General features: G+C 39.2%; 1 protein-coding gene across 1 annotated transcript in view; it reads right to left on the reverse strand.

Annotated features, from left to right (window-relative positions):
- The window catches only part of LOC119477388, an 85,759-nt gene that overhangs the window by 10,544 nt on the left and 60,557 nt on the right, over positions 1-14,658 (reverse strand). The window contains exons 13-15 of the mRNA XM_037751465.1: positions 12,956-13,492; positions 4,678-4,796; positions 355-640 (exon numbers count right to left, since the gene is read on the reverse strand). Coding sequence (XP_037607393.1) covers positions 355-640; positions 4,678-4,796; positions 12,956-13,492 — 942 coding nt within the window. The remainder of the gene's footprint in view (positions 1-354; positions 641-4,677; positions 4,797-12,955; positions 13,493-14,658) is intronic.

Consider the following 14,658-nt stretch of genomic DNA (forward strand, 5'->3'; position numbering starts at 1 on the left):
AGTCATGCATCCATGACCTCCCTGGTCTCCAAAGAAACCAGAGGGTGTATGACTAAATTACAGAGGGAATTAATATTGTTATCAGTGTGTGTAAATTTGAACCAGTAGAGGCAGCAGAAACAGGATTGTCTGCCTTTGTTTCACTGCTTTTCATTCTCTGAGACACTTTCAAATCTTTTTTTTCTCTGGTGGATGTTTGTTTGGTAGCTTGTTCTGTAACCCACGGTGCAACACAAGACATGTGTCTAACCTTGAGGGAGATACTAGCTACAAAGCTAGTGTTTGTTGAAGTCTTTGTAACATGCAAGTTTGATCTTTGTTACATCCTTTTTGTAAATTCATACCATAACTTACCTGCAGGTTCTGAGATGGTTTTTGATAATTTTTCCACAAGATCATTCTGGTTCATCTTCACTAAAACGATTTTTGTCACTTTAATAGTGTTTATACTGTAGGTCAGGAACATCTGAGTCACTGTGAGCTCTCTTTCTGCATTCTCCAGTCGACTCAGTGGGATTGCTGGGAAGCCTTCTAGGAACTCTGGTTGCTGCAGGCACCACTTGAATTTTTCAAAATCTTTGGATCCTAAATCTTCCAAAGTTCTCAAGAGGACCTTTTTAGGTGTCTCCATCTTTCCTCTCTGCCAAGACACAACAATTCATATGTTTTTATAACCATTTAATAAAAGCACAGAATAATCAGTATGAAAAACGTGTTCTCTTCGCTGCACATATTTACTGACAATCAGCCACTTGAAGGAAAGTTATAAATTAGACAATGTGCAAGTCCTGCTTGATTGTGTAATATCCATGTGAAGATTAATTACAGGCCTGTTTTCTGAGGTAACAGGAGAATCATACAATGGCTAACATGTTGTGACTCACTTATTTCCAGTCTATTACATTCATTTTACAGGAAAGTATAGACCGTTTTTATGTCAACGTCATGATGACGTCACGGTGTTAGCTGGAGGCAAAACAAAGGAAAGACTGGAGGCTAACACTAGCAGTGGGCTAAAGTTACACATCTAAAATGTCCTCTTGTTGTGTTGTTGGGTACCAGAATCCAGATATCACAGACATCTGAGATGACAAACTGTGATTCGAGGCTCTAGCGAGTAAATGTTGCTAATATTTAGCCTTCTGCTAACCGCAGCCGTGAGCCGTTGGCTGCCGTTAGCAGAAGGTTAACTATTAGCAACCTTTTCTCTCCATCTCTGAAACGCTTCGCCGATATTGTACGCCTCTCTTTCTGACTGACTTTACTGAAGGATAGTTAACTATAGGCATCCAAAGATTTATACGCCCTCAATTTATCTTTACAGCGCTGCCGTTGGCCACCAACCCGCTGGGCGGACGGCTAGCTACATAGCTAGCTTAGCATTCGCCACGCTGTCATGCAACACAGAAAAGGAGCTGAACAAAGTTGTCCCTCATCTGGAGATAGCACTGTGCTTTCCTACGCTGTGACCAGAGTGTGAGGATGAAGCATTAAAATGTTAAATTTGACTCATTTAGTGACTGGCTAGTTAGCTAGCTACCTCGCTAATTCCACCGTGCTACAGATAATGAGCCCAACAGCGGACAGCGCCGGGTCACGTCCCTCTGCCTCACTCCTCGCCACTAGGAGACGACTTCACCGGGAGGAGAGCAGACGTTAGCTAACTAACGTTATCCAGCCGTCTACTCCTCCTGCAGTAATCTCCAGCGGCGTAGGGGTCGGCTAATCTGGTCCCGTTGGTTAATGTTAACTTTCTCAACTCACACTGGTGATCCTGGAGAGTGAGTGACGGCACATACTGAGAGAAACTAGGATTTATTCAGCCATTGTTAAATAAAACAAGCCAACAATACTTAGCTAGCGTTAACTAACGTGTTCAGAGAATAATTCTGCCTCCACTTAACGCTCCGCCTCCAAAACACCTCACCATGTTTACTAACAGAAAAGGAGTCTATTCACTCTCATGTCTGTACGGTAAGTATGTAAGTTCAGCCGGTTAGCTGAGCTTAGCACAAACACTAGAAACATGAAGCAGGCTGACCTCTAGGTTGGGAACCACTGGACTAAACTAACTGTATATTAAACGAGCTCCAGCAGCTACTGATGCATCAGTATGAACTATCTAATGTCACATAGAATCAGACAAACAGCTGCATGACATTATATTTCACATTATTAAAATATTTGTGCACATATCTGGATTAAATGTATTTAGGTGCTGGTTGTTGTTTTCCTCATTATTATGTGTGCATTAGTTAATCAATATATCTGAATGTATTTCTGCTTGTATGTTACAGTGACTCACCTTCCCACCGACCGCCTCACAGGCCAGATCATTAAACTGCAGGAAGTCGGGCTCTGCTGTTTCCTTCACCGCTGCTCTCCTCTCTGCCATGGTGAGATTCTACTGAGGTTTCTACTTGGAGAGATCATCAATATATAAATTAAAAAGATCTGGGGACAAAATTCCCCCTTGTCTGACTCCATTGCTAACCCCAAATGGGGCTGAGACACTGTTGCCCCATTTTACCGGCACAGTCTGGTGAGCATACCAGTAAGCCAGGATTCTCACAATGTATTTGGGCACCCCTCTTTGACTCAATTTAATAAACAACTTTCTATGATTAACACGATCAAAAGCTTTAGAAGCATCAATAAAACACATAAGAACTGATGAATTTTGACCTCTATATTTGTTAACAATATTTCCTTTAATGCATATTATACACAGGTCAGTGCCGTGTTTAGCTTTAAATCCAAACTGGTTGTCTGTGGAGTTAATAAACTAATTTAATCTATCCAGCAGGATTCTTTCTAAGACTTTTGACAGTATGCTGGCTAAAGCAATGGGCCTGTAGTTATCTAGACTGCCTCCTTTACCAGCCTTGTCCTTAATTACTGGAACTAACAGGACAGACAACATGGAGTCTGGTAAGACACCATGGATCATAAAACCAGTAGAACACATAGCAAGGAGAGGAGCTATCCTCGGACTGGCATATTTAAGGTGCTCAGCCGTAATACGGTCTATGCCACCTGCTTTATTAACAGACAGCATCTTTATAGCTTGGTATACCTCATGTGACTTAATCACCTTGAATCACTCTCACTATTATCTGTCTTAAATAAATCCCTTTTGACACAGTTGAATAACAAACTATAATGCTGTCGCCATAACTCAGCAATGTTGTCTGTTCCAGAAGTTCCATTTACAGTGCATGGCAGAGATGTTTTACTGAATAAAAAAAACAGAGATTTCAAGAATAAAGTCATAATATTACGATAAAAAAGTTGTAATTTAATGAGAATAAAGTCATAACTTTATAAGAAAAAAAGTAATTTCCTCCTCCACAAAAGAGTCAGTTTCCCCATCAGGTCTGTGTGGTTCTTTCTTCAGAATAAGTTTCTTGCACAATCTTTTCCAGGTCCTGATACTGATGATAATGTGGTGCTGATGTGCCAAAAGAGGAAGTATTTTGTTATTTGTGAAACCTAAACTAAAGTATTATTTCACAAGATGCTCCACGTTCCTCATTTTCACACAGACGCTGCTCTATTTCTCCTCTAAAATAACACTTAAATTATTACTTTATAATATTATTACTTTATTTTCATAATATTACAACTTTTTTTCTCGTGAATTTATGACTTTATTCTCATAATATTACGAGAAAAAGTCATAATTTAATGAGAATAAAGTCATAACATCATGAGAAAAAAATAAAAGTAATTTCCTCCTCCACAAAGAGTCAGTTTCCCCATCAGGTCTGTGTGGTTCTTTCTTTAGAATAAACGCAGTTTCTTGCACAATCTTTTCCAGGTCCTGATACTGATGATAATGTGGTGCTGATGTGCCAAAAGAGGAACATTTTGTTATTTGTGAAACCTAAACTAAAGTATTATTTCATAAGATGCTTCACGTTCCTCATTTTCACACAGACGCTGCTCTATTTCTCCTCTAAAATAACACTTAAATTATTACTTTATAATATTATGACTTTAATCTCATAATATTACGACTTTGTCTCGTTAATTTATGACTTTATTCTCAAAATATTCCGACTTTTTTTCTTGTAAACCTATAACTTTAATCTCATAATATTACGACTTTTTTCTCGTAAACGTATGACTTTAATCTTGTAATATAATGACTTTATTCTCGTAATCTCAGATGTATTTGTTTCCTCATTGTGGCCCTGATACTCCGTCGTACTCTTGAGTCTCAACAGTTAAAAATAAACCTCAGTCAAGTTGATCCAAGCTGTCAGACCAGACCAGACACTCAGATTACAATCAAACTGCTGTTGATTCTACTCCAGAAACACAAACAACATCACATGTAAATCTCTCTAAAATCATTGTGCTTCAACTCAGAGAGAAATTCTACAGAATATTTCAGAGAGATATTTTGAAACAGCCAATCAGCATCGAGAAGCAGTTAAAGGGTGATACAGCAGGATGTGATCAGAGTGATCCTGATGATCAAACATTTCCAGATTCCTCTGGTTGGATTCTCACCTGTTGAACTCACTTCAGGTCAGTTTACAGACACTTTCCACCTTTATGTGTCGAGGAAACACTGGAAGAAGAAGCTGCTCATCTCTTCCTCGTCGGCTGTGGTCATGAAGTCAAGGAAAGATGAGAAGGAGAATTCATGAGGACTTAGGAAAAGACAACCTCGGTGTTCAGAGAATCCCACTGCTCTTTAACTCCGCTCGTTGGAGAGTAGATGAGATCAGGCAGCAGCAGCAGGGCGGTGACTAAAAGCTGTGGTTTGCAGTTTGCAGCAGCCTTCACTGAATTTACAGGAAGTCACATGTTTTAAGAGAAATGAGACGTTGATTCCTCTGAAGCGTCACGTGAAGCGATGTCCATTTCTGATGACAGCAGCAGCTGATCACAGCTGGATCAAATTATTAGGCTGAATGTTTCAGGGAAAATGTAAATGATGTAACTCATATCAAACCCGATATTCAGGAATTATCAGCCTCACATGTGACTGAATGGAAATGACGATAAATAATGTAAAACGTGTTTGTTGCTGACAGACAGACTCTCCGTCTCTCTCTGACTTTAATAGTATCATTAATAAAAGTTAAAGGGACTGTTTGTAAAGTCTTACACGTATAAATCATTGCGGGTCGGTGTCTCATGCGCGCTCACGTGTGTCTACGCTGTTCAGACAAGACTTCAACACAAACTACACGGAAGCACCAAAACCGCAAAGTTGTATGTAGTGAAGCCCGACCGGAGTCTCTACTGTACTCTGCTCCTCTGCCTGCTTTGCCTGCCTTCACTCACACACCGCGCTCATTCTCACTCTTTCGCTCCACTCTCACGTGCATGCGCGCACACTCCACACTGCAGAAGAGTTAGTAGCTCTGAGAATATCTAGTGAATGTACAGTGGACGTTTGTGCAGAAATAACTGCTGCAGCTCCTCCAGACCAACAGAGGTTTCCCGTGTCTTGTGAAGTGACGGGGCTCCACAGAGAGAAACGTTATCGTCTCCGACCAAAACTCTGAGATCCCCTGTTCCCTCCGGCCGCGGGCGGGAGGCTGAGGCAGGAAAAGCCAACACTAGGATCAGCATTGATTCATGGAGAATCCTTCGTCTGGTCAGCAGTGTCGGTGTTAGGGGCGGGCCATGGGGGTCCAGGCCCGTCCAAAAAGGTCACTGTGCCCCCTCAGCTGAATTTTCTCCTGACAAAAAACTAAACTGAAATAACAGCTAAGCTATTAGTAAAATTAAGTCTTTCAGTTTGGTAATGGAAGGCCTTAACACTGCAATGCAAAATAAAGCACAAAACAGTGATTGCTTTGCATTTAGGAAACAACTAGGATGTACTTGGGCTTGATTACATTGTTTTCTATTGGAGTGTCCTAACTGGCTGCGAGCAACACGGTGCTGCACAGCGACGTTTTGTCTGAACTTCTATCGGATACACGGTTCCTATTTTTTCCTGTCACTCATATTGAGAGGAACGGCTGATTAGTTTAGATAAAATGAGTCGAGAAAACCGGATCAGTTGTCCTGGATGTAAATGAAAATATTAACTTGATTACTGACACTTTCAGCACAGGCATTGACGCTCGCAGTTATATGAAATAAAGTTCACTAGTGAAACTTTATTACGAGCTACCTGTCAAAAAATATAACAGCCACCTCACTAATGGTTCAAATAAAACACGAACACACAGCGCAAAGATACAACTATGGAAACTCTGGGAAAAATGAGCCGTCACTACAATATTTCAGTAAGAAGCCTCGTTTTGATCCGCTCCGTTTGCGTGTTTGTTTATTTGTTTTTTGTTTTTTTTAATCTAGCTCAATAGAAAAAAATGAGAGAAAGTAGACCTACAAACCTGGTGCATTAAAGCACAATTAGGACCAAGAGAGTAAAAAGCATCCTGTGCTCCTCTCACATCTTACTTTTTCTACCTGTCTGGATTATTCTGTTCAGTATTGTGGAATAAAACAATGGACTAATGTTACACTACAGCAGGCTGAGCAGGGACAACAACTGGTGAGTGAAACATCCACATTTAGTCTTTATTAACTTAAATTATAGTTATGAAGAAATCAGTCAGACTGTTAGATTAATGTGTTGTTTAACTCCCTGTTTACTGTATCTGGGCACCCGTGTGTGCACATTTTGACCCTGGAACGAGCAAGACGCAGGGCTGGCCTTAGGAGTTATCTGTAGCCGCCAGTACCTCCTCATTTCACTACTGAGGAGTTATCTGTAGCCTCCAGTACTTCCTCATTTCACTACTGAGGAGTTATCTGTAGCCTCCAGTACCTCCTCATTTCACTACTGAGGAGTTATCTGTAGCCTCCAGTACCTCCTCATTTCACTAGAGAAACCATAATAAGGTGGCAGTTGGCTGGAGAAGATCACTAGATAACAACCTACTTGCTCTTGGCTATATCGTATGTTATTTCCAGTAAATATCAAAAATAAAACGTGTGTTTTCTGATAAAAAAAAAAGTACGAACGTAGGAAGATAACAAGTACTACTAACCCATCTTTGAGGTGGTTACGTCTTCAGCTCCAGTTTGATCTGGAGCTCACAGCTGATATGTTCCCGGTTTGTTTACATGATGTAACAGAAGTGCAGATTTAACGTATTCAGTGGACAGAGAGCGTCAGATGCTGCGCGATGCAGCGCGATAGTTGGACGCTCGCATCCAGTTAGGACACGGTGTTAGTTTAGAACCTGTTTTTGCGTGCGTGCGCGCCTGTGCGCATAAGTGGAAGTATGTATACACCTCTCTGTCAGTTTATTTCTTTCATGAAACATGATAATGTTAAAGATACACTTAATAAAGGCTATATGAAGTGAAAAAAAATGCCCCCCCCTGTCAAAGTTGATGCCCGTCCGCCCCTAACACTCTGGCGTCGACCCTGCTGGTCAGCTAACATTACTGCCAAGCAGCTGAAATATAGAGTGATATTGTGGTTTTAGCTGACGTGTGTCGCCTCACTGTTTTGAGCGATGCTCGTTCATGTCTATGTAGAGCGAGCACAAGCGTGAGAAATAGGATGCTGACTTTAGTTGACTTAACGGCCACAGGTGTCGCTGTTAACAAGCAATTTCTGATTCTTACAAACAGTCCCTTTAAATCTTAGAATTACACAGAAAGTTGTGACTTTCTACAACATGTGGTGTTTGCTGTCAAAACTAAGAGCCAATCAGCTCTTTGATCAGGCGACAGCCAGGTGTTTTCCATATAAGGCTCGTTGGAGATGAACTGGCCTCGCAGCAGCAGCAGGGGGGCGGTGACGTAAAGCTGCGGTCAAGTCGGACAGTTTGCAGCAGCCTTCACTGAATTTACAGGAAGTTAAACCAAATAATGCAGCAAAGTCAAAAATAGATTTCTGGTTAGTTTCTAACCTTTTTCGCTGACTGCTGTAGATCAGCAGCTCCTCTCACAGATCACTCTGTTATTAAGTTGAGAATAAAAAAATAAAATGAAATATAATTCAGTTTCCAGATCATGTGATGATTTATATATATTTGTTTGTAAATATATGTTGAAATGTGCGTATATCTGGCATTGAGTTCTATCCTTTATTATTTTTATGTCCACCTTGTAAAGCACAATATAATGAGCACTCGTTTTAATAAGTGGTATAAGTCGTTTTGTGCTTTTCAAAGCACAAACCCCCACAAGGCAGCCGGCCCAGACGCTGTCTCACCTGCAACCCTGAAACACTGTGCAGACCAGTTGTCTCCAGTGTTTACAGGGATCTTCAACTCATCACTGGAAACCTGCAGGGTGCCAGCCTGCTTCAAAGCCTCCGACATCATCCCGGTCCCCAAGAAGCCAAGGATCACAGGTCTTCAGGATTACAGACCCGTCGCTCTGACCTCTGTGATAATGAAGACTTATGAACGCCTTGTGCTCCACCACCTAAAGACAATCACCAACCCCCTGCTGGACCCACTGCAGTTCGCCTACAGAGCCAACAGGTCTGTAGACGACGCAGTAAACATAGCCCCTTCACTACATTCTCCAGCACCTGGACTCCCCTGGCTCCTATGCCAGGATCCTGTTTGTGGACTTCAGCTCCGCATTCAACACCATCAGCCCAGCTCTGCTATAGGACAAGCTTTCCCTGCTGAGCGTGCCTTACTCCACCTGCAGGTGGATCACAGACTTTCTAACTGACAGGAGTCAGCGGGTAAGGCTGGGGAAGCAAGTCTCTGACAACCAGACCATCAGTACCGGTGCCCCCCAAGGCTGCGTTCTCTCCCCACTGCTCTTCTCCCTGTACACCAACGGCTGCACCTCCAGACACCAATCTGTCAAGCTCCTTAAGTTTGCAGACGACACCACAGTACCTGTGAGGGTTTCTGGACAATATCTGTCATTGTTTTGTGTTAATTGATTTACAATAATAGATATATACATATATTTGCATAAAGCAGCATATTTGTCCACTTCCATGTTGATAAGAGTATTAAATACTTGACAAATCTCCCTTTAAGGTTCATTTTGAACAGATAAAAAAAGGTGTGATTAATCGTGATTAAATATTTTAACTGATTAGCAGCCGTAATTATAATATAAATAGACAAGTGGTCCCTGATATTGTTGGCTTAAAAGTGTTTAGTCAGTTTCACTACAATTTACACTTTTATGAAAAGTGTATTTCTTTCTTTCTTTCTTTCTTTCTTTCTTTCTTTCTTCATTAATTTGTTACCTCAATGCAGAAAATAATTTTTTTTAATTATATTATTACTATTATTATTTTATTTTTTTACCAGCGCCCCCCAGAAGGTGGCGCCCTAGGCGACCGCCTATATGTCCTTTGTCTTAAACCGGCCCTGCTGTGAAAATACTCCACTACAAGAAAAAGTCCTGCATTCAAAACCTCACTGAAGTAAAAGTATGTAAGTATTATCAGCTCAATGTAGTTAAAGTAAAAGTACTCATTCTGCAGTAAAATGGTCCCTGTTTGTGTTTTACTTGTTGGAAAGGCTATTGACTGTTGTAACAGCGCCCTCTTGTGGCAGAATGTGAAGCTGCGCTATTGAGCACATGGAGCTACACTCAGTAATTAAGAGAGAGCCAGAGGCAGAGCCAGAAGCACGTTGAACAGAGAGTAAAAAGTGAACTTTACTGCATCTAAGTGGTGTGATTTGTGTGCATCTCTGATGCAAAGTGAGTAAACGCCGCTATTTCCCACTGAACAGGACTATGATTGAGACTTTGGGTTTATATGATTGGGGCTGTTTTACAGATGCTGAGCTAATCTGTCCATGCTGATGCCCCTAGCTGCTCTTTTCTGGTATACTGTTAGATGTAGATAATGTTTGCATTCTGCTGTATATGTTTAAATGACCAGGAAGTATGTTTGTACTGCAACTTAAAGCAGCAGTCAGTATAATTTCTTCCTTTATATATCTGTACCTGATTTAATGTAGTAATAATAATAATAAGCCATTTAAGTTGAATATAACTGGTTAATTTAATAATTACAATGTGGCATTTTCTTATGTTCTTGTTATAGACCACACATTCAAGATCACACATTGTTCATCTGGAAACCTGTAAGCCTGTGTGAGGAATACTGTGCTGTTATGTTAAAGACTATTCAGTAAAAGGAGGAATCAACCCTATAAGAGCGTCCTGAGTGTTCTTACCGACACACCAAGGCTACATCGCTACCTGCAACCAACACCTATACAGTCCTGAATGGATACCTATTCAATAGTGGTGGAATGAGTACATCCAAGTACTGTACTGAAGTACAGAGTTGAGATACTTTACTTGAGTATTTCCATGTTCTGCTACTTTCTACTTCTACTCCACTACATCTCAGAGGGAAATACTTTTTACTCCACTACGTTTATCTGACAGCTTTACTTACTTTACAGATTACAATCTTTCATGCCCTTAATATATAATAGTAAAACACCATTGGTGGAAAAAGTATTCAGATCATTTAGTGCAGTAAAAGTACTAATACCACGCTGTGAAAATACTCCACTACAAGTAAAAGTCCTGCATTCAAAACCTGACTGAAGTAAAAGTGTGTATCATCTCGTAAGTATTGTTGTGTAATCTACAGCATCTTATTGTATGAGATCATCATAGATAGTGGAGTAGAAGTATAAAGTAGCATAAAATGGAAAAAGCCTACTAAGTAAAGTACAAGTACCTTGAACTTGTACTTTAAAGCACAGTACTTGAGTAAATGTATACTCCACCAGTGCTTGTAGTTTTCCTGTTGATCGACTAATTGATTATCGTTTCAGCTCCTAACAGTTGTTTATTTTCAACAGTGGAGTGCTACATCGTCTCAAATATAGAACATCTTTGACACCTGCCTGGAGGTGTGGGGGCGGGGCCAACGCCTCAAACACACCTGGCCATTAACTGTAATAGTATATAGTAATACTACAGTAATAGTAGATAGTAATACTACAGTAATGGTAGATAGTAATACTACAGTAATAGTAGTTAGTAATACTACAGTAATAGTATATAGTAATACTACAGTAATAGTAGATAGTAATACTACAGTAATGGTAGATAGTAATACTACAGTAATAGTAGTTAGTAATACTACAGTAATAGTAGTTAGCTATACTACAGTAATAGTAGTTAGTAATACTACAGTAATAGTAGATAGTAATACTACAGTTATAGTAGATAGTAATACTACAGTAATAGTAGATAGTAATACTACAGTAATAGTAGATAGTAATACTACAGTAATAGTAGTTAGTAATACTACAGTAATAGTAGATAGTAATACTACAGTAGTAGATAGTTATACTACAGTAATAGTAGTTAGTGATACTACAGTAATCGTAGATAGTAATACTACAGTAATAGTAGTTAGTAATACTACAGTAATAGTAGATAGTAATACTACAGTAGTAGATAGTTATACTACAGTAATAGTAGTTAGTGATACTACAGTAATAGTAGATAGTAATACTACAGTAATAGTAGTTAGTAATACTACAGTAATAGTAGTTAGTAATACTACAGTAATAGTAGATAGTTATACTACAGTAATAGTAGTTAGCTATACTACAGTAATAGTAGATAGTAATACTACAGTTATAGTAGATAGTAATACTACAGTAATAGTAGATAGTAATACTACAGTAATAGTAGATAGTAATACTACAGTAATAGTAGAGCATCTTTTAATAATCATCTTAGTAATATTGTTTAAAATATGCTTTTAATAACTTTAATTATGAGAAACTGATAATACTTGTGTACTTTAACTGTAATACTTATCTGTACATTATCCTGCTTATTACACGGCTACTTACTTAAGAAATCAATAATTTGACACAAAAACGGTCCACCAAAGTCCAACATCAGAACTGTGCCCATAGCAACGGTCTGTTATACATAGCAACGGTCTGTTCTACATAGCAACAGTCTGTTATATGTAGCAACGTTCAGTTATACGTCGCAACGGTCTGTTATACGTCGCAACGGTCTGTTCTACATAGCAACTGTATGTTCTACATAGCAACAGTCTGTTATACGTAGCAACGGTCTGTTATACATAACAACGGTCTACTATACATAGCAACGGTCTGTTATACATAACAACGGTCTACTATACATAGCAACGGTCTGTTATACATAGCAACGGCTGTTACACTGTACTTAGCAACAGTTTATTATACATAGCAACAGTCTGTTATACGTAGCAACGGTCTGTGATACATAGCAACGGTCTGTTATACGTAGCAACGGTCTGCTATACATAGCAACGGTCTGTTATACATAGCAACGGTTTGTTCTACGTAGCAACGGTCTGTTCTACATAGCAACGGTCTGTTATACATAGCAACGGTCTGTTATACATAGCAAACAGTAAATACACCATTTAAAAACAGTCACCAGAGTCAGACAAGGTCCATGAACCATTTTTTATTTCAATGTTCAAGAATAATCTTAACTACCTGCAGGGATAGGCATTGGGGTCAGGTGCAATGTGAGCCAAGCGGCAGGCAAAGGCGGGGACTTCGGCGTGCCGACCCCCGGCATCGCAGACTGGCTCTAGGTACGTGGAACGTCACCTCCACCACAATACAGATCAGTAACATTTAAAAAATAACTTGCAGTATTTTTATCTTAGATGTACAAATAATGGTAGGCTCATGTTAATTTTTTTTTACTATATCAATATTTACAATGATGCACAAAGCTTGATGAAAATGAATTTAAATGTTATCGGAAACGTTATCGTATGAATCTGTTATTGTGTGGTGGCTGTTTTGGCCAAATCGTTGCTCTCCACACACTACAGGAACAAAACTGTTAAATTTAACAGAACATGTCGTTATGTGTGGGTTCTCTCACATTTTCAAAATCTGTTAAGATTTGAAAAATCTTTTAGTGTTGGCCAGTCTTAACAGAAGTATACTACTAGCACACTTGAATAAACTTCTTTTTCATCAGGGCTCCTACAGAGAACACAGAGACACAGAAGAATGTGTTGGGCCTCCAGAAATAAGAACTATTGCAAACGCAGGATAAAGAGGTTCAGTGAACGTGGTGTTGAAGGTGTGGAGGTGGATCAGTGTGTCAGAGGAGACTCTGTAGAAGGACAGAGTGCCAGCAGGATAGTCCACATACACTGCTACTCTACCAGAGGAGGAAGAGGAAGAGGAAGAGGAGGGGATGCGTGTTTCTCTATCATTGTGACAAACAGAGTAACCATTCTCTGTACAGTTCAGACTCCAGGACTGATCATTACATCCATACAAGTAGTCATCACCTCCTCTGAAGTGGCCTCCTCTGTAAGTCACTGCTACACAAACCCCTTCTCTCCACTCCACCTCCCAGTAACAGCGACCAGTCAGACCATCTCTACACAGCATCTGAGCACCGTAGTCATATTCCTTAGAATCACTGGGCAGCATCTTTCTGTCCAGTGTCAACGTGTTGTTGTCGTCAGACAGTAAGAGCTTTGTGAGCTGGTCCAGTTTGCCTTTACGTAAACCTGAAAGACAAAAAGAGACAATAAGGCAGCAGTTTATCAGCTAATACAACTGTTGGGTTTTGTTTATTTATTAATATGTTAATAATTTCTATGAAGTTATAGATTGTTATTTAAACACTTTAAAAATATTAGGTAACACTTCATTTTACAGGTCCGCAAATGTCATAGTAATTAGGTGATAATTAGCAAGTAACCTGTTTGAAATTTCTTTGGAATTGCTGCCAAATTACCCCAATATTTACCTCAACATGTATCTAAAATTACTTTAATATAAACATTATTTAATAATTAAATGCTAAAATAGCATATAATGGTTAAAATAGGGCCTTCAGGCTTGAGAAGCGGCTGTGCGCTGCTCTTCATCGGAGGTGGAAAACTAATAGAAGACACTTCTGATCAGACACAAATCTCACCATTGTGACTTATTGTCTACACAGATGTAACCTGGTAGCTGATGTCATGATTCAGGGAGGTTTTTAAGACATTTCAATGAAGTTATTTGCTAATTATCTTCGTTTTATCAGCAGACATGGAAATAAATCACATCAATTAACTTTGTATTCCTTTCCTGGAAATGTATTAAATAAATTACCAGCTATTGGGAATATAATAATTAAATAATGTTTATAATAAAGTAATTTTTTGATACATTTTGAGGTAAATATTGGGGTAATTTGGCAGTAATTCCAAAGAAATTTCAAATAGGTTACTTGCTAATTATCACCTAATTATCATGAAATTTGCGGACCTGTAAAATGAAGTGTTACCAAAATATTGTATAGCCTATGAAGATTATAAACATTTTGTTTTTAAAGTTTAAAGCACTTTGTGCTTACCAAGTGCAATATACGTAAATACAATTATATTAATATGCTCAAATCAAATCATAACGCTAGCTTTAAAAGTGAGCCCGCTACAACCTCCTGCGTTAAAGAAATTAGTGGCGTTAAAACAAATTTGGAACAAAATGTTTCAGAAAACAGATTTCATGAGTCTTGATGATTTCCAAGGAGTGTTCAAGCTGATTAGATCAGATGTTTTTAAAGGTCATTTTTAAAGAAAAAATTGAAAACCAAATAAAAGGAGCATGGTCACTTCAGGGTCAAACTTCACTCCCTTGACTTCGTGATAGAATGACAACCGGCAAATAAAAAAGTCTGCCACGG

The sequence above is a fragment of the Sebastes umbrosus genome, chromosome 18, assembly GCF_015220745.1.
Source record: "Sebastes umbrosus isolate fSebUmb1 chromosome 18, fSebUmb1.pri, whole genome shotgun sequence".
Taxonomy (NCBI): Eukaryota; Metazoa; Chordata; class Actinopteri; order Perciformes; family Sebastidae; genus Sebastes; species Sebastes umbrosus.